This window comes from Myodes glareolus, chromosome 8, assembly GCF_982192425.1.
Source record: "Myodes glareolus chromosome 8, mMyoGla1.1, whole genome shotgun sequence".
Classification (NCBI taxonomy): Eukaryota; Metazoa; Chordata; class Mammalia; order Rodentia; family Cricetidae; genus Myodes; species Myodes glareolus.
In genome coordinates, this window is record NC_142033.1 from 9046083 (window position 1) to 9072193 (window position 26111).

The 26111-nt window shown below is 44.5% G+C and overlaps 2 protein-coding genes and 1 non-coding gene across 7 annotated transcripts in view; 2 read left to right on the forward strand and 1 right to left on the reverse strand.

The window, feature by feature from the left end:
- Positions 1-1772: 1772 nt before the first annotated feature.
- On the reverse strand, positions 1773-7186 carry Mrps18c (mitochondrial ribosomal protein S18C). 2 transcript variants are annotated; one of them, XM_087908834.1, is made up of 6 exons: positions 6962-7186; positions 6179-6234; positions 3826-3909; positions 2923-2980; positions 1974-2033; positions 1773-1912 (listed from the first exon to the last, which is right to left on the reverse strand). In XM_087908834.1, the coding sequence occupies exons 1-6, from the start codon at positions 7050-7052 to the stop codon at positions 1905-1907; spliced, it is 357 nt and encodes a 118-aa protein (XP_087764960.1). In that variant the 5' UTR covers positions 7053-7186; the 3' UTR covers positions 1773-1904. The 2 variants fall into 2 exon arrangements, with proteins under 2 accessions (XP_087764960.1, XP_048282971.2); XM_048427014.3 differs by having other exon boundaries at positions 1773-1891; positions 6962-7183.
- A 42-nt stretch (positions 7187-7228) lies between these two features.
- Helq (helicase, POLQ like) overlaps positions 7229-26111 on the forward strand; it is a 39884-nt gene continuing 21001 nt past the window's right edge. The window contains exons 1-9 of one of the 4 annotated variants that reach the window (XM_048426930.3): positions 7229-7503; positions 9009-9717; positions 12100-12278; positions 12980-13180; positions 13542-13614; positions 17127-17224; positions 20454-20552; positions 21767-21912; positions 24515-24754. In XM_048426930.3, coding sequence (XP_048282887.3) covers positions 7324-7503; positions 9009-9717; positions 12100-12278; positions 12980-13180; positions 13542-13614; positions 17127-17224; positions 20454-20552; positions 21767-21912; positions 24515-24754 — 1925 coding nt within the window. In that variant the 5' untranslated portion in view covers positions 7229-7323. The remainder of the gene's footprint in view (positions 7504-9008; positions 9718-12099; positions 12279-12979; positions 13181-13541; positions 13615-17126; positions 17225-20453; positions 20553-21766; positions 21913-24514; positions 24755-26111) is intronic. The other 3 variants (XM_048426936.3, XM_085691580.2, XM_048426924.3) reach the window with 3 other exon arrangements.
- LOC148121088 (U6 spliceosomal RNA) lies at positions 18141-18245 on the forward strand. Its single transcript, XR_015738666.1, has one exon. It is a non-coding gene; the product is annotated as a U6 spliceosomal RNA (small nuclear RNA).

A 26111-nucleotide genomic window follows, 5' to 3' on the forward strand; every position in this document is an offset into this window, starting at 1 on the left:
AGTGCTTGAAGCACTTCAGAGGACTGGAATTTGGTTCTCAGCACCTACATTAGGTAGCTCACAACCACCTGTAACTCCAGCTCCAGGGGATCCGATGCCCTTCCAGTTTCCAAGAATGTGTTCTCTGTCTCTCTCTCTCTCTCTCTCACACACACACACACATACAGCATACACACAGAAATAAACATAAATTAACATAAATCTGCCCTGCTGGGTGGTGGTGACAGCATACACTGCCAGAGGCAGGCTGACCTCTTTGAGTTCAAGGCCAGCCTGGTCTAAAGTGTGAGTTTCAGGACAACCGGGGTACACAGAGAAACAGAAAAATCGAAATAAACCTCTGCATCTTCATGCAGTTCCCCCCTCAGGCCAGATGACTGCGTGAGCCCAGGAACTGGTAACTCTGCCTTCATCTCAGAAGGGGCAAACAAAACTGTCCTTGCAGATGTGTTCCGTCTTTTCCACCTATTCGGTGAAGTGCACACACGTTACCTTCATGTTCTACTCAATGCACGTTAACACTGAACACACTTTACCCTTGTTCTCCACTTGTTGCTGCCTGGAGAAACTACTTAAGACATGATTTTATGTAGCAGCAGCACTTTGACTTGGGTGTTGATATGCATTAATTACACGGGGTTGTTCTGAAGCTACCCATTACCCAGAGGATGATTTGTACAACTGCTGGAGTGTTTTTCTGGTGATGTAGTAAGCTGTACTGTACAGCACAGGAAAGGAGCCGTAGTTGTCAACAGATCCTTCTCTCATCACAGCCTACTGAAAGCAGACTACGCGTCATCCGTCCGTGTACGGAACAGCAGTCCAGGAACAGTTTGTCTCGCAGGGACTAGCCTACTATCATTCCCTGTGTGCACCTCTGCAATGAGAACTCTGACAGTCAGGTGCAATCAACACCGACTAGTTAGCAAACGACTCTAGGAGACAGGTCAGCAAAGGTGCCAATAAGCAGGAGGACTTGTGTTTGGAACCCCAACAATTCCATTAAAATAAAGGGCATGTGCATGTGTGTGGTCAAAGGAGACGAGTGACTGAAGAGCCAAGAGCACGGTTTTGGTTAAGCCTGGCACAGTGGTGTGCACGTGGAGTCCCAGCACTGAGAATTTGGAGGGAAGAGGCTCCCTGGGGCTTGGGAGTCAGCTGGTCAGCCTAAGTGAACTCCAGTGAGACCTGGTCTCAGACCATGAGGTAAATGGGCCAACACAGTGGCTTGGTGGGTTAAAAATACTTGTGCTAAGCCCGGAGACCTGGGTTCTGTCACCAGAACTCCTGGCTGGAAGGACAGAACTAATGCCTGTACAATGACCTTTGGCCTCCACATGTCATTATCAGTGAATAATTGTTTTACGAAAAAAAAAGTGGCGTTACATTGAGAAAAAAACATGATATCAACTTCTAGCCTCCATACACTCCCATGCACATGTGCACACAAAAGCACAGAATGGCTCCAAAGCAAGTTGAATTCCACAGCCAGTTAAGTGGGATTCATAAACACTACCTCTCTATAACCAATCCCCTAAAACCATCCCATTTGTAAGTACGGAATCTGGGCTCGGTAATAGAAGCCCGCCCCTTCCATAATCAAAGGTACTATATAAAGAAGGTGCGACACCATGAGGTACCACTTTATCAAAGTGTACAAGGTAACATCAAAAATCTCAAGCAGTGTGTCTGGAGCACACTCATGGTGTGGAAGGGTTCATCCCTCCTAATCCCCTGAAAGACACTTTTACTCAAAGCAGCTCCGTCAGTGCTGACATGTTCACTTCCAGCTTTATTGGCAGTAACTTCACAGTTTATTCCCGGTACCTGATGTTACACACTTTAGGGTCTTTGAGATATGCCGGATCCTTGTATGTAACTGGCATAAACCCTGTAAAGAGATATTAAAGTTCTTCACAAAGTCAATGAGTAAAGTCTTAACTAGTTCTGTTCATTTGTGCAGGTGGACTTACCCATTTTCTGAGCTCTCTTAATGGCTTTTGTTATTTCTTTCTGTTTCTTCCCACAAAGACCTGTGAAATAGAACAGGCACTTCCTTACACATCAGAAAATGCTCGTACTACATTTACAACAGTTTTCTAAGATGAATACTGGTAAGTTTTTTTCTGTTAAGAAAGTAAAAAAATCTTTTGTGAATCATTTGTTCTGTCATACACTTGGTTCTGCTACTGTAACTCAATGACAACCATGTGGCCCTATGTAAACAAACAAAGAGCAAGTGACGGTCTGGATAGCACCATCAGCTGCTGACACTGCTTTAGTCTAGGAATGGTAATTTTAAGAGAGATTTAGTTTTACTATCTTTTTTTTTTCTTTTTGATTTTTCGAGACAGGGTTTCTCTGTAGCTTTGGAGCCTGTCCTGGAACTAGCTCTTGTAGACCAGGCTGACCTCGAACTCACAGAGATCCCCCTGCCTCTGCGTCCTGAGTGCTGGGATTAAAGGCGTGCGCCACCACCGCCCAGCTAGTTTTACTATCTTTAATGGTGGTGGGATATGTGCACAGGAGTTCTGGTGCCTACAGAAGCAAGACATGCTGCATTCCCTGGAGCTGAGTCACAGATGTTATGAGACACCTGATGTGGGTGCTGGGAATTTAACTCCAGTCCTCTGCAAGAACTGTATGCATTCTTAACTGCTGGGCCGCCTGTCTAGACAAAGATACAGTTCTCGCCTAAGCCCAAATTTCTGTATGTTGTCATCCTGAAGTTAACTGGGAGTAAAGGAGGCAATAGTCACTTGCACTTGAAGGTAAATCCTTCCCTAAGGATTCCACCCCAGTCCCTGTGGAGCTGGCCTAACACTGACTCAGCATGACTGGAAACTTGCCAGTCTCCTAAAGTAACAGAAGCGATCAGTGTGATTCCTATCTACATTTACATTTCTAAGATTAAGAACGTACCTGTTATGTACCTTCCGTAAATGCATCCGGTAAACGGAGAGATAAACTGGGACAAAAGCTGCTCGGGTATATTTGAAAGGGAAAAATGTTAGTGTATTTGTTATTCAGCCCTGAATATGTAAATTTAAAAAGGTTTTAGGAACGACCTTCAAGTTATGTAAACATTTAATTGTTTCAGACAAAGTTAATAACATGAACTAAAATACCTTGTAGCAACAAGGCATCTTTTGAAGGCACAGGAGTCAGCCTTTCTGTTAGGTACCATGGTGACCGACTCCCACAGGCACGTAACACTGCTGCTCACAGCCAGGACTGGATACTTCGCCTTTCATGACAGGCAATCAAGTGAACTCTTCGGGACACACAGACTAGGGTACTTCTTCTTCTTGAACAGTTTAATAACACTTTCTAGATGCAAGGCACTGGCCTTGACTCTCCCCTCAACCATCTGCTGCATTGTAGTTTTTATAATTTCTTGCATTTTCTCCTCCTAAGGCAACTATCATTTTACACTACTGTGAAAATACTTAACTCTCATTTCATTCACGTCCCCCCAATTTATTACTTCTAATTTGCTGAAAGCGTAGGGAGAAACAATATTTAAAGCAATATAATATGATAGTGAACTGCAAAGGTCAGTTTCACAGGTCAGCTCTCCCCAAAGCCCTCTATCAAAGTGCAGTGAGCCACTGTGCACAACGGAGCAAAGGAGACTTAGCCAAATCACACGACTGAGGGGAGCAAGGGGCTCTGAGCTGAACAGAGATAACACAGATAACCAGATGGGATATCATGAGCTGGCTCAATCCGGTCTACAGATGCCTGATGACAGTGATGAGATCCTCTGACCAAATGAACCAAATAGAATCCTAGCCAAGTACCACAGAGGCAACCAACACTCACCTGTACATTCTTATAATCCACACGTTTCTCACACAGGATACACCTCTTGAGGGGTTCCTTATAGGGGTTTTCCATCGGGATTGGCTAGGATAAAGAACAGTCTCATGATGAAAATGTGTTAAGACAGACAGAAAAGATAAAGCTACAGCTACACTCGGAATTTTTTTACACAGATACTTTATTTTGGGTCAACCTGGCTAAAGAGGGATTACCACAAGGAAGAATCATTCTGCAGAAGAGGACGTCAAAGACCAGCACGCTGATAAAAGGATTCTGTACACAAATTCTGTTTGGAGTGCAGATGACCAAAATATTGTAGCTTATTTAAAGTTAATTCAATTAAAAATTTTTATTACAAGATAATTCTTTGTTATACATATAATTTCATCATTTTCTTTCAGATTTATTTATTTATTTATTTACTATATATACAATATTCTGTCTGCATGTATCCCTGTGGGCTAGAAGAGAGCACCAGATCCCATTACAGATAGTTATGAGCCACCATGTAGTTGCTGGGAATTGAACTCAGGACCTTTAGATGAGCAGGCAGTGCTCTTAACCACTGAGCCACCTCTCCAGCCCCCATTTAAAACTTTATAAAAAATGTTTGGTTAGCATATAAAAAACCAGAATTCATCATGTGATATTTCTGCATATATGCATGTGTGCTTGTGATCACATTTCTGTATATATGCGTGTGTACTTATGATCACATTTCTGTATATATGCGTGTGCATGTATGATTTATACTTTGTCCTTATTTACCTTCTACAGCTCTCACTCAAGCTGCCTCTCCCGCTTGCTGGTCGCTTCTTTGTTCCCAACAATCTTTTCCTGCTCCTAAAATAGGACTAATACAACATGTGTGTCCCGCGACCCTCTTTTTGTCTCTGTCCTTCCACACCCTTCCTTCCTTGTCACAGTGCCTTTTCTGCTCCTGTTCCATGGTTTTTTGCTGCTGTGGTTCTGTAGCCTCAGCTGTCCTACAACCTGCTGTGCAGCACATGGTGGCCTCGCGCTCCCCACCTTCCGTATCAGCCTTCCAAGTGCTAAAATTACAGTTTGCATGACAACATCCGGCACGGAGTCTTAATTTTGAAATGGCTCTGAAATCTATAACCTTCCTTAACTGTGACAAATGAGTGTAACTGTTTGTGTTTTCTGTGGAAAAGATACATACTTTGCATTAGTCACAGTGGAATTTATGACCTAAAGACAAGAGTAAATTTCCTTTATTATTTTTAAAGCATGATGTATGAATTAGATGACTAAGGCAGACACACATTTGCTTTGACACATTCCTTGGTGTTTACTGTTCCTTAACATTTTTTTTTTGTTTTCTTGCTGTTTTTCTTTTTTAACATTTGATCTTAGCCAAAAGGCCAAAAAGGTTTTATTGTTGTTGATGTAACCCAGGGTAACCTTGAACTCAAAAGATCCTTCTACTTCAGCATTCTAAGTGCTAGTACAATATGTGTGCACCATGTCTAGTTTGCCTTGAGTTTTCTTAATCCAATTTATAATCAGTTGAGATATAAGCTATATTCCTCCTCAACTCTAGCTAAGTACTTGGATGGTATGATTGGGCGCCCACATCCATGTTCATACTTTAAACCCATAAAAATACACCTACAGTTTAGAAGCAGCTGATTAAATGTCCTAAACTAATCTGGGGTGAGGCAGAGGTAGGTGGGTCTCTATGAGTTCAAGACCAGCCTGGTCTACAAAGTTAGTTCCAAGACAGCCAGGGCTACACAAAGAAAACCAGTCTCGAAGAAAACAAAACAAAACAGCTTTAATTGTATCTTTTATCAAGGTAGCCTGTCAAAACTGATAAATTAGACAAAAATAGTGCTGTCCCATAATTTTATTATCTACAATCATTCTATCTACCCAAGCTATCTTTAGAAATTCTCAATCATATCCTTTAATAGCTACAAAGAAAAATACAGTATAACAGAAGTCCCTCAGAATCTAGGATTCCCTTAAAACCCAAGTGATCGTAGTCAGTAAGTTAGACTTCCCAAACTCAAAGTAAACATTATTTTGTTTTGTCCTATAATTGAATTCCAAATAGCTAAAATATAAAAAACTAGGCCAAATTTGGAAATGGCTTAGTAATATAAGGGGGAAGAAATCTGGGGCTGGGGGGGTGTCTGTGGTTAAACACACTTGCTGTTCTGAGGACAGGGCTTAGGATCCCAGCACCCACATCCAGGGGCTCACAACCACCTCTAATTCTAGCTCCAGGGGATCTAATGCCCTCTCTGGCTTCCACAGCCCCCACTCCCCAATGTAATAAAAACAATAAAATAAATGTTCTCTTTAAAAAATTAAAAAGAAATCTTACCAGGTCCTCATTGCTGGCTACCTGTTTATACTGTGCACAACCTCTTCTCCACAGCACTGTAATTAAACAGAAATGCAATGACCCAATTATTTTCATTCACTTAACAGCTAACAAAGACTTACGTTTTTAAATGGGCTACAGAATCAAAATGCACGATAAAGTGCTGGGCATGGTTGTCACACCTTTAATCTCAGCAGTTGGTAGACAGAGGCAGGTGAATCTCTGTGAGTTCAAGGCAGCCTGGTCTACATACTGTGAGTTCCAGGACAGCCAAAGCTACATAACAGTGAGGAGATACTGTCTCAAACAAACAAATAAGCAAACAAACAAAACACCCGTATAATATAAAATAAAGGTTTCATATTCTTTTTACTCAGTGATTGGTTAACATCCTGTTAGATTTGGGGCACAAGAGGGCTTAAAATGATTCCCAAGGCTTTGAACTAAAGGGCATACATATTTCCTCTCCTATAAAACCTTCCCCCTTTCTACAGTTACCAGCTTGCAATGCAAGTATGCCCAGGAGCAACAGAAAGGCACTGCCTTCCCAAAGGGAATACAAGAAAACAGTTCAAGTCACTGATAGAGAAGAACAGAAGCAAAAATCAAAAGTAACTTAGTTGACTACACCTCAAAGGACTGCTCAGCTCTAAGAAACCAGGCGACTCGAGCTTCCCACCCATCTTAAAGTTGGTCGTGTAGGAAAGTCATGTCGCTAAGAGCAAAGACACCATCGACAACCAGAAGCAGACTGCGGCTGCAAGGCTCCGCTGCAGACTTTACCCGCGTGAGCTCCGCGGTCCGCGAGGCCGACTGCAGCCGTGGTCAAGCTTTTCCTCCCTACACCACTGCACACCGCAACCAGAGCCGTCATGATTCTTCGCCTTTCCTCTTCCTTTCCTTTTCCTAATCGGCCCGACAGGTCCTTCCCGGTAGTCTTCCCCCAGGGGCCCCGGGGCTTCTTTGCAAAGGTTCCGGGTGCGGGCGCGCCCGGGATTTCAGCGCGACTACAGGGCACCTTTCTGTTCCCGCCCTCCGCGGGCCGGATGTCACGTGATATCAGACCGCGCCTGAGATGGAGCGCGTCCGAGCGGTGGCATCAGCTTGAGTCTGCACCCCGGGCGGCCCGGCTTTCCGCTCTAGCCATGGAGAACGGCGGTCCCCGCATCCGCCGGCGGGTGTCTGTTCGCAAAAGAAACCGCGGCAGCATAGAGAGCCTCTGCGTCGCCCCCGCCCCGGCCGATCTCCAGCCTCCCGAGGACCTGGAGGACGAAGGGGCAGCCGGGAGCCGGCGGCGCAAAACCGGGAGCCCGGGGCCCGCCCAGGTACAGCCCCGCTGATTCCCCTTAGAGCCCGGTCCCGTCATCACCGAGGGCTGCAGGACCGACCCCTACACCGGGCACAGCTGCGGGGAAGCGGGGGATCGAAACTTCCCAGGTGCACACGGTTGACCGGTTAGATGAGCAGCCTTCCTGTGCGCTTCTCATCGTCATCCTTATTTACACTTGGGAAGACACTGCCTTAAACCTTTAAGTGGATGTGAGACATACACTCTCTCACACACACCCCATCCCTGTCATACAAACACATGCACACCCCATCCTTGTCATACACACATACACACACACAGACCCCATCCCTGTCACACACACTCACACACCCCCCATCCCTGTCATACACACACATACAAATACACTATCCCTGTCATAAAAAATATTCACGGGGCAGTTAACTGCCCTGACAGACCAGGCTAGCCTTCAAAATGACTCATTTCTACTTTACCAGTAAAACTTTTTATTGGTGACCTCTGACATGCTGGTTACTTTATTAAACCAGCCATATTAACTAGAATTTATAACAGTAACCGGGCCCCGGGATGTTGAGAAGCCAAAGTTCTAGCTCTAATAAATAATTATTACCTCCCAGGATTACCTCCCAGTTGATATCTTTTCTGACCAACAAGCCACCCCACATGAGAGTGCACTCTCTTGTCACAATTCCAAGTTCAGAAAAGAATTTGCTTGTAGTCTCTAGTGGTACAACCATGACTTTGTAACAGGCCAACCTCTCCTTTAGTGTCTGGGTGGGGATTTCCAAAGCATCTATTGAACTCACAACCTTATAGATGTCTACCATTCTTTCATTCCTCAATGCTTTAGCACGGGTTTAGGAATTAAAATCCCTGGGACTGGAGAGATGGCTCAGTGTTTAAGAGCACTGGCTGCTCTTCCAGAGTACCTGGGTTCAATTCCGAGCACCCACATGACAGTTCACAACTGTCTATAACTCCAATTCCTGGGAACCCAACACTTATACAGACATACATGGAGGCAAAGCGTATAAAATAAAATAAAAATTTTTAAATTCCAAGACTGGGAGTTTGGGCTCAGCAGTGGAGCAAGGGGCAGGCCCTGGGCTCACACGTCAGTACCTAAATAATTTAAAATTATAGTATCACCCCTTGGGCTGAGCTGGGGGCATAGCTGAGTTGGTAGAATGCTTACCTAGCGTGCACAAAGCCCTGGGTTTGAGTCCCAGCACCGCATAAATCCAGGTATGGCGATATACTCAGGAGGCAGAGGCGGGAGTTTCAAGACTTTGTACCTCTGTTATGTGAGATCCTGTCCTGGCATCCTGATATCCCGTAATAATCCAGCAATACTCTTAGGCAAGTCAGTTCAAGTCTCTGGGCTAGTTTGTTTCTTTTATCTGGTGATAATGTATTCAGAGGATAATTTGCATATAGTGATATATTTGATAATCATTTACTGGAACACTTTTTATTCTTTATGAAGATGGAACTCTTTATGTATTTTTGTTTCCCTTTCAGGAGAACGACAGTGACGAGGACATGTTTAATGACTATGATAGCTTTACAGAAAATTCCTTTTTAGCTCAAGTTGAGGACCTGGAACAGAAATATACACAACTGCCTGAACATAGGGAGCTTGTCACAGACTCGGCCACCAAAGGTCTTTGTTCAGAGAGCATGGAAAACAAACTCCCTGTCTTCACTGTGAGCAGCTCTACCGACCCTGAAACTAACCAACACATAAAGAACCAGAGTGCTGCAGATGGCCCTGCTGGGCCTGAACCTGACAGTGATCTTTTGTTTGATGTGCCTTCTTCTCAGGTTTTATACTTTGAACGTATACAGAACTCATCAAATGATTTGGCTGAGCAATCTGCTAAGGAAAGAGATGGGAACTCACATAAATCACCGAATGATGAGCCAATCTGTAGCCATCAAGAGCTACCGCAGCCAAATGATGACATCTCCGAAGCCAAAGCTTCTTCAGAGACGAGCAGGAGGAAGAGTATTGCAGACCACCTGAAAAGTGCCCTGGCTGGGAATGCCACCGCCCGAACACCGGTGTTTTCCAGGAGTAAACACCTCAAAGAGACTCGCCTATCTGAGGAGATCAGTGTTGCTAGGAAAGCAATGGAGTCTCCGTCGGATGATCTTGGTCCTTTTTATTCTCTACCCAGCAAAGTGAGAGACCTTTATGCTCAGTTGAAAGGAATCAAAAAACTATATGGTAATGCTTTTTATAAAATGAAAGCCAAATTTATAATTCAAATTATATTATAACATTAATTCAAACCAGTGAAAGCAGGTGATTCCTTGGTTCTGTTTCTCATCTGGAATGACCAGAATGACAGTTGTGTTGAGCCTGCTGTGGCGGACTACCTTCCTTCCTTCCTTCCTCAAGCCAGGCGTCCTTCTATGCCTCTTGCCTAGGTAGTTTTTGGCACATCTGTGCCTTCACTTAAGTTGCAGAGACAAGGAATCCAAGCCCAGACATGATTCCAGAGCAGCCTCATGTTCTGCTGTGACCACACCACTGAGTTTTTATCCTTCCCGCTCTGCTTCTTGCTTTTTTCTTCTCCGATTCATTCTTTTATTGTTTCGTCGGTATTGGCTGCACCTGAATTCTCTAGCAGAATTTAGTGGTTTAGATTCCTTTGACTACTCAGAATCTTAAATGTTTTAATGTCTTATTTTGAGGTGAGGCCTCACTGTGTAGCCCTGGCTGTCTTGGAAGTCTATTTTGACGAGGCTGGCCTGGAATTCACTGCAATTTGCCTGCTCTTGCCTCCCAAATACAGGGATTAAATGCACACGACCACTCTCAGCTTCTCTCATTCTGTTTGTTTGTTTGTTTGTTTGTTTGTTTGTTTGTTTGAGACAAGGTTTCTCTGTAACAGCCCTGGCTGTCCTGGAACTCGCTTTGTAGACAAGGCTCAAACTCACAAAGATCCGCTTGCCTCTGCCTCCCCAGTGCTGTGATTAAAGGCATGCGACACCACCGCCGGGCCATATTTCTTAAAACAGTATATTCAAGCCCTTTAAATTAAATTTGGGATGAGTTTTCTTAAATTGTATATTAACTGTGCAAATAATTTTAACTTTTTTCCATTTGTTTGTTCTATATGCTTGGATGTGTATGTATGTAGATATGTGTGCCCTGGCATGCATCTGGAGGTCAGAGGGCAACTTGTGGGATTTGATTCTCTCCTTTGGCTGTGGGGTCCTTGGTATCAAACTCAGGCTGTCAGGCTTGGCAACAAATGACTTTCTCACTGGCCCTAGATTTCCATTTTCAAGCTGTGAATTACATATGTGCAAAACTCACTTAACTTACCCTACCCTACCCAACAGTACCTGTTAGCCAGGGATGCGGTAGCTCTCCTGCGTGTACAGTTTGCACCCTCCTTTGTCCGATGGAGAATCACGGACAAAATGCTGCTGACGGCAACGTGTAGTTTTCTGGTCCATACTGCCACATGGCCTTTCCCACAGACTGCCCCGCAGCGACTTCTCTCCGTAGTCTCTGTGTTTTATGACTGTGGGATTTTTTTGTCCTTTCTGTTGGTTTTGCCGATCCTGTAGATTACAGTTGAGCTTCTTTCTATGTGTCTATTACTTTGTTTGCCTGTAGTGATAAAAAGATGGTTCAGTAGTAAAGAATGCTCACTGACTGCTCTTCCAGGGGTCCCAGCACCAGGGTATATATAAGTGGTACACACACACTTGCGCATGCGTGTGTGTGTGTGTGAGTAGGCTAAACATAGACTCACAAACAGTACTCGTATACATTTTGAAGATTGTTGATGCACGTTGTCAAATTACTTATTTCCATTATTATTATGGTTTTGATCCAGTGCTTCCTGGAACGCAGGCTAGCTCTGTAGTTGAGGATAAACTTGTACTTATGATCTTCCTATCTCCACGGCTCAGGTGCTAGGATCGCAGGCATGAGCCACCAGACCCCTTTCATGGGGTGCTGGGGATCAAACCCAGGCCTCCATACATGCTCGGTGCTTGGTGGTGAGCACTCTGCCAACTGAACTGCATCCTCAACCTCTAGGCTAGAAAGTAATGTAATGTCTCACACATTGCCCGCCTTTCATCAGTTATTTCCTGCTCAGTTGAGGGTGGAGCGACCCTGGGTGCACCAGTCAGTAACTAAAGCCTTTTATGATTCAAGCAGTCCTATTTAAAATGACCACTCAAAGATCAAGTCCAGAAGTGCTAATTGCAGGCTTTTCTGGTTTGGGCAAGATCTTGTGGATTTTCTTTTCTTTCCCCTGTATTTCTGCCTAAGAAACTCTTGAGTAAGTGAGGGAGGGAAGCCTGCATGCTCTTGTAGAACACAGGTTCTTAGGCTGCCCTTCTCTATCCATGTTGGTCCCTGGTCCCCAAGCAGCTGTCTGCTCTGCTGGAATTTGATACCTGTATCTGTAGGGTGGCAAGGACTGAACTCAGACCTGCTGGGTTCATTCAGGATTGGCCTTTTGCCCTCTATGAGAATTGTATTTATCCTCATGAAGACTGCCATAATGATTTTGTCTCAGAAAAATTCTTGAGAATATTGAAAGGGACAATAATCTCTGCTATTTTTCTTTGAATTCTACAGACTGGCAGCATACTTGTCTCACATTAAGTTCTGTGCAAAAAAGAAAAAATTTAATATATTCCTTGCCAACAAGTGGTGGAAAAACCCTTGTGGCTGAGATTTTAATGCTTCAAGAACTGCTCTGCCGACAGAAAGATGTTTTAATGATTCTTCCATATGTGGCAATTGTCCAAGAAAAGGTGTGTGTGTTTAAACAATTGTTATTTTCTAATATGACATTTTAAGATCTAAAAAACTAGCATAAATATATTAACTATTACTAATTATTTTTTTAGGATGTACAGGAGTAACACAGTGCTTAATTACTTTAAACTATTAATTGTATGTAGTTTTTTTTTTTTTTGCCAAGTTGGTGGTTTGAACTGTACCTTAAATGCCCCACCAATTTTTAGCCTGCTTTTCCAAGCAGAAACTAACTCATTACCTTATCAGAATAAATGAGTCAGTCTGATGGGTTTTTTTGAATATAAAAGGAGACAAGTGAAATTATTTTTGCATTATATACTTTAAAAGTTGTAAATACTAAGGCTAGAAAGATGGTTAAAAGCCCTGACTACTCTTCCCGAGGTCCAGGGTTTGATTCTGGGCACCCACATGGTGACTCAGAACCATCTGTAACTCTGGTACCAGGGAATCCATCACCCTCTTTGGCCTCTGGCACAGATTTACATGTAGACCAAACGCCCATACACATAGACTAAATAAAAAGTTGTTATGTGTTTATTTTGTAAAGATCACTGCCTCATTCTGCAACAGTTTCTAGACAGCCATTTCTAGACCGGGCCCACCAAGGGGGACGACTTTACATCAAGGGAGTTCCCCTGAGTACTTTCAACTCCATCTCTGATTTGTGTTTTCGTTTATTTAATTACGATTCTAGATTTCTAGTTTATCAAGTTTTGGTGTAGAACTTGGTTTCTTTGTTGAAGAGTATGCTGGAAGCAAAGGAAAATTTCCTCCGACTAAAAGGAGGGAAAAGAAATCGCTGTACATCGCCACTATCGAGAAAGGGCATAGCCTGGTGAACGCCTTGATTGAAACCGGACGGATCAGCTCCCTGGGTCTGGTTGTCGTCGATGAGGTTGGTTGACATATTTATTATACCGACATCCTGCACCCTTTATCCCAGTTGCGGTTTGCATCTTCTCAGTAATTAATATACTGAGAACACAAGAGGAGATGTGCCCTGCTGGACAGTCTTAAATCTGGTCTCAGGCAAATGTATCTTGAACTGTGAGGGTGGGTCTGCAGAGACATTTTATAGTGGTACTTATCAAATCTCAAACGTGTCAGGATGCCAGTCCACATTTGAATAACCTAAAGCACTAAATGTGTATTAGTTGTAATATCCAATACCTATTCATTCTGCACAAAATAGCCATGCTTTTTATGAACAGTATGTGAACATTGACTGCTTTCCTCCCCACCTCTTTAAATGTCAGTTGCACATGATCGGTGAAGGGAGCCGTGGCGCCATACTGGAGATGACCCTAGCGAAAGTGCTCTACACTAGCAGTAAGTATTGCCTTAGATGAGTTCTGTGTGTAAGTGACTTAATTCTATCACTCGATTCTATAACCCAGAGCAAGGCACTTGAGGCTTATGCCTTAGCGTGTCAGCTTATGCATTTCTGTTGTGAGAATAGCTGGGCGAGGCTTGCGAAGGTGTTGGAAGCAGACCTGTTTTCCAAACTGCCTGCTCTGCATTCAGCCACAGCAGCAACCTCCACGCTTCTGTCTGTAAAATGGAGATTGAGATGGCGCCTGCCTGGTGGGTGGTTGTGAGGGTTCCTTGCAAACGTGTGGAACCTTCACTGTGGCGTCACATAGCCCTGGATAGGATTTGCTGCCGCCATTGCCCTCAGCACCATTGTTGGCAGCTTCCCACCTTGTCTATTTGTTGGTAAGACAGGGTCTCACTGTGTAGCTCTAGCTGGCCTGGAACCTGCTGTGTAGACCAGGTGGCCTCCCAGTCACAGAGAGCCTGCCTTGGCCTTCTGAGTGCTGATACTAGGGTGTGCACCACCACACCTGGAAAAATATAGTTGAGAAGATTTTAAGGAACCATTTTGCAACATCCAGTGGTCTTTAAATGCCTCTCTGTTTATTGATGTGGTGTTGCAGTGTTTACCTTGTATGTGGAAAGTTGTAAGTGTCATCTCATAAGGTTTTGTTGGCCAGTGCCAGGGCTTGAGCCCAGTGTGTCTCTGCTGATCACATACTCAAATACCGAGAAACCCCTCTGGCCCCCATGCAGAGGTTTTTAGATTGTGAAAGTGATTGCAGTCTTCCTTAAGTTATCCAACAGCTGCCGCTTTCCTGTCACTTTTCCCAATGCCTGAGGTCCCGGGGTGAGCAGATACAGTTCCGGCCGCCATCAGACTTCAGCGAAAGTGACAGGACCGAACTCGGGCAGTTAGAAAGGCCAGAGGTTTGGCATAGCCAGCAGTCCTGGCCAGCGTGTAGTCCTGCCTGTCACTGGCTTACCGTTGTCTCGGCTTCAGTCTTTCCTAAGGGCACCCTGACAAGCTGTCAGAAATGTGGAATCTCTTTCTAGGAGACAGGCTTCTGTCCAGGGTACCAGGGCCCTGGCCTTTTCTTTACGTCGGCATGAGAACCCTAGGGAAGTTACCTTTCCTCAAGTCCGTCACATCCGTAGTGTGACAAGAAAGAGGAGCGTGGGAGTCCCCTTAGAATATCTCCATCCTGCCGGGAGGGGTACGCTGCTGCCTGGCATCCTTCCTCCAGGGTTCGAGGACTTGCCATGTGCTCGGAACTCGGTCTGTATTTCCAGGTTATATTTCCTGTCCAAGTAGAATCTGCTACGTGAATGTTTATGAGCAGCTGAGCTCACCTGAAGTTTATTTTCTTAAACCCTTCCTTTAGTTTGACTTGCCATCACTGTTCCCTGGCAGATAGCTAAACCCGCGTCTTACCGGCTGTGTTGCCTGGAGTGTCCTAAAACTTCCAGGGTCAAGTGGTCCTGCTGTCCCAGTGCCCCAAGCCCTGGGACACTAACCTTCACTATAAACGTCTGTCAGCACCCGGTGCCTCTCTGTGTACCCTGAGGACCTGTTTGGAGCTCTCTCCTTGCTCCCTTTCACTGACTCTTTAGTGGAATACTCACCCTTTCTGCCAAATTGCCACAGAAAGCACTAAGTTCTATCTGACTCTGCGTGTATCTTGATTTTCCATCTCTTCCCCCTCTCAGCCTGACTTAACTACTGTAGACAAAAAGATCTTGCAAATACAAACCCAATTACAGTTTGCTTATACCCCATTATTTCTAGCACAGCCTTTCTTTCTTTCCTTTTTCCTTCTTTTCTCTTTTCTTTCTTTCTTTCTTTCTTTCTTCCTTCCTTCCTTCCTTCTTTTCTTTGTTAGTTTTTTTTTTTTTGAGACAGGGTTTTTCTGTGTAGCCTTGGCTGTCCTGAAAGTCACTATGTAGACCAGGATGACCTTGAACTCACAGTGCCTGGCTCTTCCTACCAAGTGCTGGGATTAAAGGTACATTCCACACCGTCCAGCATAGCACAGCCTTTCTTGGTCATTCCCCTGCTTGCTTATTCAGCTTCTAGCCTATCTTGTCCTCTTTGGACAGTACCTGGATGATCATTTCATGGTATAAGGTAGAATCAATGAAGAGGCATGCTAAGAAGGCTTAGCTTTAGTTTTTAGCTCAATAGCCAAGTCCAGAAAGTCATTTAACTTTATGAGCTTCCTGTCACTCTAATTTATTTCCTTGTGGTTTTATTTTTCAGACATGGTCTCCTGTAGCTCAGGCTGGCCCTGACCACTTGGTCCTCCTATTTCTATTCTCAGGGGCTGGGATTATGGTCAGCACCACCAGGCCTGGTTTTTAGAATTTTTTTTTTATGTTGACAACATAAGAGACTTTTCATATGACACAAAAGTTTGAGACTAGCTGAGCACAGTAGTTTACACTGGAAGTCCTAGCACTTGGGAGACTGAGGCAGGAGGATTCTCATGAGTTTGAAGCCAGCTTGGTTTACAGAGTGAGTTCCAGACCAGCCAGCAGTATTTGATCAAACTCTGGTGTCGTTTTAAAAGGCGTTTGGCACTCATTGAGCCCTGTGTCCTCTACAGCTGTCAGATGTGCATCACAGAGTGCTGTACCCACTGTCTGGTTTACAAGTCTTACACAGTGTCCGTTCATGCTGCCTGAAAGGTCTCTTTCCTTGAGCATCAGATTATTTACTGTGACAATATACCGTTTGGCAGTCTGAAGATCAGAAACCCAGAATGGTCTAAAACTTTTTGACTGCTGTTATAACACCACAAGTGGAAATTTTATTGCCCTCATTTGATGGGGCAGAGTCAAAATGCAGGTGCACGGGAAGTAACATGAAAAGTCACCTTGGTGTGAGGTGTACATGAAGCAAGTAAGCCATGTGGTTGGACCTAGGTCACGCCAAGATTCTTCCTTATGCATACCAAATGTTCCAGAATCTGACAAAAGTCCCAAATCTGAAACATTTCTGGTCCAAATGTTTTGGTTAGAGGACACTCAAGTTGTACCCTTGGTGTGGGAAGTCCTTCTGTATATGTGTTGCTTTTATTGGTTAATGAATAAAGAAGCTGCTCTCGGCCAGTGGCTTAACAGAACATAGCCAGGCTGAAAGAGATATTTAGAGAGAGAGAGTAAGCAGAGTCAGGAGCCACCATGGAGCCTCCAGAGGGGAAAGACACAGAGCTGCTAGCTGGAACCTTGCTGGTAGGTCACAAGCCTCATGGTAAAATATAAAATAATGGAAATGTGTTAATTCTAGATGTAAGAGCTAGCTAGCAATACGCTTAAGTGATTGGCCAAGCAGTTAATTAATTAATATAGATTTCTGTGTGATTATTTCGGGTCTGAGCTGCCAGGAATGAACAAGTGGCCTCCAATAACATCCCCTCATTTCCCTGATCCCCGTTTCCAGACACTCAGGCAGAATGGCAGTGAAGTGGGCTAAAATTATTTTAGGACATAAATGACACTTTACTCTTAATATTTTGTTTTTTTAGAAACAACTCAGATTATTGGAATGAGTGCAACGTTAAACAATGTCCAAGACCTGCAGAAGTTCCTTAAAGCTGAGTATTACAGCAGTCAGTTCAGACCAGTATGTACCCAAGGTTTGCACGGTATTGGTTAATCTGTATTCCCCTTGGAAATTAGGGTGGCAGGCTGGGGTGGGGGTGGGGTGGTGACGCACACCTTTAATGCCAGGACTCAGGAGACAGAAGCAGTCAGATCTCTGTGAATTAGGTCTTCACAGAGAAACCCTGTTGATGGAGGGAGGGCCTGCTTTTCATCCCGGCTGCCTGACTAGCTTAACCCCCGAAATAATCACACAGAAATTGTATTAATTAAATCACTGCCTAGCCCATTATCTCTACCTCTTATTGGCTAACTCTCACATATTAGTTTAACCCATCTCCATTAATGTGTATCGCCACTTGACTGGCTTACCAACATGAGTCTAACCAGCGTCCATCTCGGTCAGGAGAACTATGGCATCTGCCTGTCTGCCCTTCTTCCCAGCATCCAGTTCTGTCTTCCCCACCTACCTAAATTCCTGCCATATCAAAAGGCCAAGGCAGTTTCTTTATTCAACCAATGAAAGCAACACATAGAAAAACCTCCTACACCAAAACCCTGTCTCAAACAAACAAACAAACCAAAAAAAAAAAAAAAAAAAAAAAGAAGAAGACGACGAAGAAAAGAAAAGATAAAGGAATAAAGTGAACATAGTGTGCTTTAAGGTACATAATCCAACTCGCCAGATTTATGTATAGAGAATGTTTACTTATGGAGAATGTCGGCTGTGCTGCTAGGGATCTTGGCTTGCATCACTAATGCAGCTAGAGCACCTGGAATAGTGACTGGACAGCGGCCCTCGATGAACATTTATTGAATGAGTTTTCCCAGAACTCATTTTATGTTTCACATCTTGGTATCTGAAGTCATCTTTTTAACTGGATAAGATTTCATGAGATATGTTTGTTCCTACTGTCAACATTAAGAAATTTACCTTAGTTCCCCCTTCAGCAACACATGTATTAAGATCAGAACAGTACAGGTGATTACCATGGCCCCCATGCAAGGATGACACGAAAATTGGGTAAATGTTCTATAATTTTAGTCTCACAAGGCCCCACCCCTAGATGAAGAACCTCTGCCAGTAATGGCTGTTGAAAGGGAAAATCGGGGCTGGAGAGATGACCTAACAGTTAAGAGTACTGGATACTCTTCCAGGGACCTGGGTTCAATTTTCAGCACCCACTTGACGCTCATGAAGTCCAGTTCCATGGAACCCACTGCCACCTCTGGCCTCCAAAGACACTGCACACGTGTGGCGCACAGAGAACATGCGGACAAAACACCCACACAGGGCCAGTCTTCTCAGGGTGAGCACCCTGACGGGGTCCAGTCCCGAGCGCTGAGCCCTAAATACGTGTGCATGTCAGTAACACTGAGTGAGCTCAGTAGTGTGTGTGTGAACAACAATAATTGAAAAAGAAAAGAGGTCATGAATTTGAGAAAAACAAGGAGAGAAGGGTGGCAGTGATGTAAATAGAGTACCTTTGTATGGATTCTAAAATAATTCTTTTTAATTTAAAGAAAGGAATTACCTTAGTCAGATTTGATGGTACAGACATGTAATCCCAGCACTCAGGAGGCTGAGGTAGGAGCACCTTGAGTTTTAGAGGAACCAGAGCTACATGCTGAGCTCAGAGCTGACCTGGCCAAGACCCTGGAAAGGAAAAAAGCTCTAAAACTATTTTCAAGTGCCTAACCTTTAGGCACTTTTAAAAGTAAGTTAAGAATTGAAATAATTTAATTAAAAACATTTTTTTTAATTTCTTGGTTTTGAAACAAGATGTAACCTAGACTGACCTTGAACTAGTTATCTAGCAAAGGATGACCTTGAACTCTTATCCTCCTGCCTCCACCCCCCAAGTACTATATCACAGGCAATGCTGCCATCCGTGGCTTCCTGGATTTAGATAGCGTGTAACATCCACACGTCCACACGCTGTGCCTGCAGTACTAGTGTGATGCCCTGTGTCGAGGTTTTTAGAAAGAAACTTTTGAGGGTCACTGAATATTATTTTTAAATTTGTTGTTTTTACATTTGTATCAAATATAGAAATTTCCGGGGAGTATTTTCCGACCTTAGATGTCAAATTAAGAACCCCCTTTTTAAAAAACAGTTAAGAATGCTCTTTTAAGAACCGGTAAACCGAGGCTGGGGAGATAGCTAGGTGATAAAGTGTTTGCCTTGCCAGGATGGGGACCCCAGGACCAGGAGTGTCACTGAGGTTCCATGGCCGGCCTGGCCTAGTTGGTAAGCTTCAGGGCAGGGGGAGACCCTGTCTTAAATAAGGTGGGCAGTGCCTGAGGAGCAGCCCCTGAGGTCTGTCCTCTCCTCTCATGCGTACGCCCACATGTGTGAGCACTTAACTTGTACACACGTATGCACGTGCACCTGTGTGTGGGCGCACTCACGCATGCGCATGCACACGTGTGTATGCACTCACAACACATCTTCCCAGTGTTTGCAAACTGTTTCTGTCCTCACGTCCTTCAGCGACATTCCACATTGGAACTGCTGGCTAACACGGAAAGTCGTAGATCTTAAGAAACAACACAAAGAGAAAATGCCAGCACTATGACTTATTCCTACTTTTGTTCTTAAATAGTTGCTTAATTTTTACTTATGTGTATATTCTGAGTAACTGTCTCCCATGTGTTTGTGGAGACCGGAAAGGGGCATCAGACCCTGGAGCGGGAGTTACAGTCAGCTCTGCTCTGTGTGGGTGCTGAGAACTGAACTCACCCCTGAGACGTCCCTCCAGCCCCTCATTCCTACTTCTTGCAGCAAATACAGAAGGATCTGGTTTCCTTCAGATGGTTACTTTTTATCTGTACATTATTAGGTAGTATACACTATTTAATTCAAAAGTAATTTTTCAGGGATCTTAATTCCTTTTTTTTTTTTTTTTTTTTTTGGTTTTTCGAGACAGGGTTTCTCTGTAGCTTTAGAGCCTGTTCTGAAACTAGGTCTTATAGACCAGGCTGGTCTCGAACCCACAGAGATCCTCCTGCCTCTGCCTCCTGAGTGCTGGGATTAAAGGTGTGCGCCACCACCACCCGGTTTTTAATTCCTGTTTTTATGTAAAGGAAAACAGGCAAAGGGAAAGGACAAAGTCAGAACTTCTAAGTTGAAGCATGTCTTCGCTCTCCTAGGAAAGCTGCGGCCTTTGTATAGTGTCCTTTGTTAAAATATTTTATTAAATTCCAAACTACAAATTTTATATTAATTGTGTATTTCTTTTTAATTCAAGGTTGAGCTGAAAGAATACCTGAAAGTGAGTGACACAATCTATGAGGTGGACAGCGGAGCCGAGCATGGCATGACCTTCTCTCGCCTCCTTAACTACAAGGTGTGCTGGTTCCCTCAGAACCCTTCAGTCCAGGCGCCCCTCCTTTGTGCCTCGGTTCATGGGGGTCTAGCTGGTTTGTGTTTGCGGAGGTGTCTGGTACTTGATTTGTCATGGATAACAGCTCCTGATTGAATGCAGCTAGTTTCCTCTTCGTTTGTTTGCAGTGCTGGGGATCAAGCCAGGGCCTCTCCTGTACATGCAAGGCACACACTCCCACTGAGCTCCACCTAGTCCGATTTTAGCATTAGATCATACTGGGCTTCTTCCTTTGGCATATGTTTGTGAAGTTGGGTATTTTATAGTTGTTGTATGTGATACTGTGTGAAAACTCATAGAACAGGACTGTGTGCAATCCTACACCAGTTTGAAAGACAATACATTGTGCACACATCCTGTTAGTGAGCTCTTGTGTTAGTTAAGAACTGGAATACTTTTTATTCAAATGACTGCTGAATTTTTGAGGAAGTACTTATTAGATTGTTTGCACCTGACTAATGAACTGGTAAGATGTTTCTTGGCTCCTGAACCATGAAAATTTGGAGGCATATCTAGTAGATAGGTCATCCATGCAGCAACAACAGAAGGATAATTTATAGTCTAACTATCACAGTGGTGTATAGAAGCGTTCATGTTTGCATGCTAAGGGCTCACAACTGGTATGAGGAATATTTCAAAGGGTCATGTTTTATCACAGCTTTAGAATTTTGTGAGATACATTCTAAACCCTTGGTCTTCAGTAAAGTCAAAGGGACTAAGGAGATTTTAAATGACCAACCTTTTATTTCTTGTCCTTTTTGTTCCACATGATGTTACAAATTATCATAATTCACTGCAATATTTTCACTTCTGAAAGTGCTGTGGGATCCAATTCATAATAGAAGGCACTTGTGCAGCTTGTGACAGTCGGCAGCGTCAACCTTCATTTCCCTCGGGTGTTTGTTCTGCTCGGGTGGAGGTGGGCACACAACAGAGTTATTAGTAACATGAACTGTTTTCACTTCCTTCATTCTTAATTGTTTAACCCTCTTTTTAGACTAAATGTGCACCCCCAAACCAAGTCCCTAACTAATTATCTAAGAAGAAAATAGAACACTTGATGCTTTATAGAGCTTTTATTTCTTGTTTTAATAATGAGACATCGAGAAGTTTAAAAGTCACACAGGAAAACAGATATTCTTTTGTGACTGTGATCTGAGTGGTTCCCTGTTTTGCAGTATTCTGATGCCCTGAAAAAGATGGATCCCGATCACTTGGTGGCGTTGGTGACAGAAGTTATCCCCAACTACTCCTGCCTGGTTTTCTGCCCGAGCAAGAAGAACTGTGAGAACGTAGCAGAAATGCTATGCAAATTTCTAAGCAAGTACGTTAATTTACACAAAAATCTCTGCTCTGTTTGCCATAGGTCACAGACTAAAGGACGCACTGTTTGTTGCTGATCATGATTCTCTTCAGAGAGCATGTATGTTTTATTAGATTCTGAAGGAATTGACCTTAAAGAAAGTTCAACTGAAATTCATATTAAAGTAAAATGTTCTACAGTTACAGGAGAGTGACCCCCCCCCCCCGCGCCCCCAGAGGCTTAGATTTGAAGCTTTGACTGAGCAGTGACCTAGGGTTCAGCCACATCTTAGACCACTCTGCACGTCTGGGAATGGACCCAGGCGGCTGCATGCAGCACAGGCAGGATAACCACCGCCATTGCTCCGAGGCCGGGTCATGTCTACATCTGAAGCTTCTCTTTAATAACTACTGTCCTTGTTTCCTTAACTTGTGTGGGCACTAGAAATAATTTCCTATGAATTTTAGAAATGTATTAGTTTGGGAATTTGAGCTGTTTTCATATGAGCTCTGCTGTATCCACAGAGAAAGTGTAAGGCAGCTGTAGGTGCTGATAGTTCTGTTTCCCGCACACGTTTGTTGTGTAGTTTCTACACCTGTTTGGGCCTGGCCTGAGGCTATGGCATAGACCACTGACATGAATTTTTCATCCGCTCGTTTTCTACCGTCTCTCTCAATCTGACCAGCACGGGCTGTCTGCATTAGGGTTAACTTTACTGGGTAGTACAATGCTGAAATGCTTAGGGTACAGTCAAGAAGTTGAATCTCAGTGATTGATAGTCTGCCTCTACAGTGATGGTTTTCAATATTTAAAGGGAAAAAGGTCAGGCATGATAGCTCATGCCTTTAATCCCAGCACTCAGAAGGCAGAGGCAGGAGGACCTGTGTGAGTCTGAGTCCATTTTAGTCTACATAGTGAGTTCCAGGACAGCCAGGGCTGTGTAGTGACAGACAACAAACAGAAGAGCGCAGGGCACCGGGCTGCAGAGATGATGTCTCGTTGGTTAAGAGCACCTCCTGTTCTCCCGGAGGACCCAAGTTCCATTCCAACACCCATCTCCAGGGCTCATAGCTGCCTGTAACTCCAGCTCCTAGAGGATTCAGCACCTGTGTTCCCCATGCCCACCTGCACTCATGTGGAGGCATGCACACGCAAGCACATACACGCTAAAAAAATTTTGTTGTTGAAGTTTCTGAAGTATTAGTGTTTAGATATTATCTTGTCATATGGTATGTTTCCATTTTCAGAGCAAAAATTTATGCTTTAAGATAAGCCATCTCCCATAAAGACATATATTGTAGAGGAAATAGTTCTAGTGTCTAGAGCAGGGGCCTAACACCAGCATCCATTCCATGGATTCATAAGAAGTGTAGGACCAAAATCCAGGAAGTCCACGGAGCTTCTTACTTGTCTCTAAGGTGTTGTGTTTGCATAGATAGTTGACTTTCCCTTAGTTTTAATCGGTTTCTGTTGGGTTCTGTGATCCGAAGAAAGACTTGGAGAGGTTCCTAATGGTTGACAAAGTAAGAATTAAAGGAACCTTTTATGCGGCTGGGGAGATGGCTCAGAAAACCCAAGTTTGGATTTCTAGCACCCTTGTGAATGCCAGGCATGGTGGCACACACCTGCAGCCCAGTATGGGGAGACATAGGGGGCTCCCTGGAGCACACACAGGAGGCTCACTCCCTGGAGCACACTTAGGAGGCTCACTCCCTGGAGCACACACAGGAGGCTCCCTGGAGCACACGCAGGAGGCTCACTCCCTGGAGCACCCACAGGAGACTCCCTGGAGCACACACAGGAGGCTCACTCCCTGGAGCACACACAGGAGACTCCCTGGAGCACACACAGGAGGCTCACTCCCTGGAGCACACACAGGAGACTCCCTGGAGCACCCACAGGAGACTCCCTGGAGCACACACAGGAGGCTCACTCCCTGGAGCACACACAGGAGGCTCACTCCCCGGAGCACACGTAGGAGGCTCACTCCCCGGAGCACACACAGGAGGCTCACTCCCTGGAGCACACGCAGGAGGCTCCCTGGAGCACACGCAGGAGGCTCCCTGGAGCACACACAGGTTCTCTGGAGCTCACGCAGGAGACTTCCTCAAGCCCACTGGCTAATCTTGCTGGATGGACTCCAGGTTCAGTGAGAGATTCTGTCTAAAAACCAAGGTGAAAATGGTGAGAAGAAGACAGACATCAACTCCGGCCTCCTTGTGGAGACAGTGTCTCCACCCTGTCCACAGGAAAGACAGTTTCTGTCCTATACTGATAAAAGGAGTTGATAGCTAGAAGGGACATTAGCGTGGTGTATTAGAAGAAAGTGGTAAGCACTTCCTAACTGTAATTCAAGGACTCATAGTTCTCCGTTTTAAAGATTTATTTATTTTATGATTATGGGTGCTTTGCATATCCACATGTGTACTCGTCACATACCTGATGCCTTCAGAGGTCACAAAAAGGTGTCAGATCCCATGGAACCAGAGTTGCAGGTGGTTGTGAGCTGCTTTGTAGGTGCTGGGAACTGAACCTGGGTCCTCTGGAAAAGCAGTCAATGTTCTTAACTGCTGAGCCCTCTCTCCAGTTCCAGGCTCTTATGTCTAACGGATTCTTTTTCTAGGGACTTTCTAAGCCACAGAGAGAAGGAAAAGTCTGAAGTGATTAAAAACTTGAGGGATGTGGGCAGCGGTAAAATGTGCCCTGTCCTGAAGCGCACCATCCCTTTCGGAGTGGCCTATCACCACAGTGGTCTAACGAGTGACGAACGGAAGCTTCTGGAAGAGGCCTACTCCACAGGCGTGCTCTGCCTTCTCACCTGCACATCCACGCTGGCAGCGGGGGTCAATCTACCAGCTCGCAGGTAGGGTGTCACTGACGGTGGGGAATTCACCAAACACGTTCCTCCGCTTGGTTTGTTTCCTTCAACATTTCAATGAAAAAATGGATGTCCTGGTATTAGATCCCTCCCTCTTGTGCCCGCTCTCTTTCAGGAGTTTTTCTGTTTGTGTCTTGATCTTGTGAGGTAGGGTCTCTGTAGCCTAGGCCTCTAACTGAAGGGAATCCTTCCACCCTCATCTTCTTCCTAGTGCTGGAATTAGAGGCATGACTTGGTTTGGGAAGCCAGTTTAGTGGTTAGAACCCTGCCTGACTGAATGAGGCCCTGCGTCCAGTCCGCAGGGGAGGGGCTGAATTCGACAGCTTTGTTGTTTTGTTTTGTTTTTTTTTTTTTGAGACAGGGTTTCTCTGTCCTGGAGATTCTCCTCTGTCTCCTGAGTTCTGGGATTAAAGTCATATGCCACCACTGCCCAGCCTAAATGCAATAGTTTTTTTACAGCCTTGACGAGTCAGGAGTCAGTTCTCTCTTTCCGCCATGTGGGTCCGGACCTGGGGATAGGACTCTGGTTGTCAGACCAGACAAGGACCTTTGTCCAGGAGCTAGCCCCTCCAACAGCTCCTAGGCTTTCCCTGTAGCCTAATCCTCATGGTGTGTAATTCCCCTAATCATAGTCACAACATCATTTCCTCCTAGTCCCACATCACTACCCCCTTCTTCCCCACACCGAACTGCTAAACATGCATTTATTTATTCAATCCTCACAATTTATGACTGACATTTTATGGAATTAAAATCTATAAAATAATTAACTAGTTTATTGTCCCATCAGATAAATGAGTTTCAAAGCCAAGGTTGGAACCCAAGCAGCCTGACTGTGTGATCCCAACAATGCTGGCTTACCTGTCTCTTAGTGAGGGCGTGGCACCTGCTGAGCGGCTCCATCTTGAGTGTTGTGATCCTCTCCATCTTAGAGCTGTTGGTAGTCGCGTCTGCATTTCACCCTTCCATTTTTATTGTCTTCTCCTATGACTCTGACTTGTTGGGGCAAAGCTGGTTCCTCGAGCTATTGGCTCTCATCTGCATACTTCTATTCCTGTTCTACCTTCTGTGTAAAATCCAGGTTTCCTGATCGACTGGTGGGCAGGTCAGTGGCAGAGTGCTTGCCTAACACCAAGAAAACCCTGCGTTCAAACCCCAGTACCACCCAAAATCCAGATTTTTCAAGACACAGGAGTAGGAGGTTAGCCCACCTGGGAGGGGATAGGAGGCTGTGGAAATGGATGATGGACGATGGCGATACATTGTGTACATGTATGGAATTGTCAGAAGATACAAAGTTAGTTTCTACTGTTCTTTTAATTATCTCTTTAGATATCGTTCG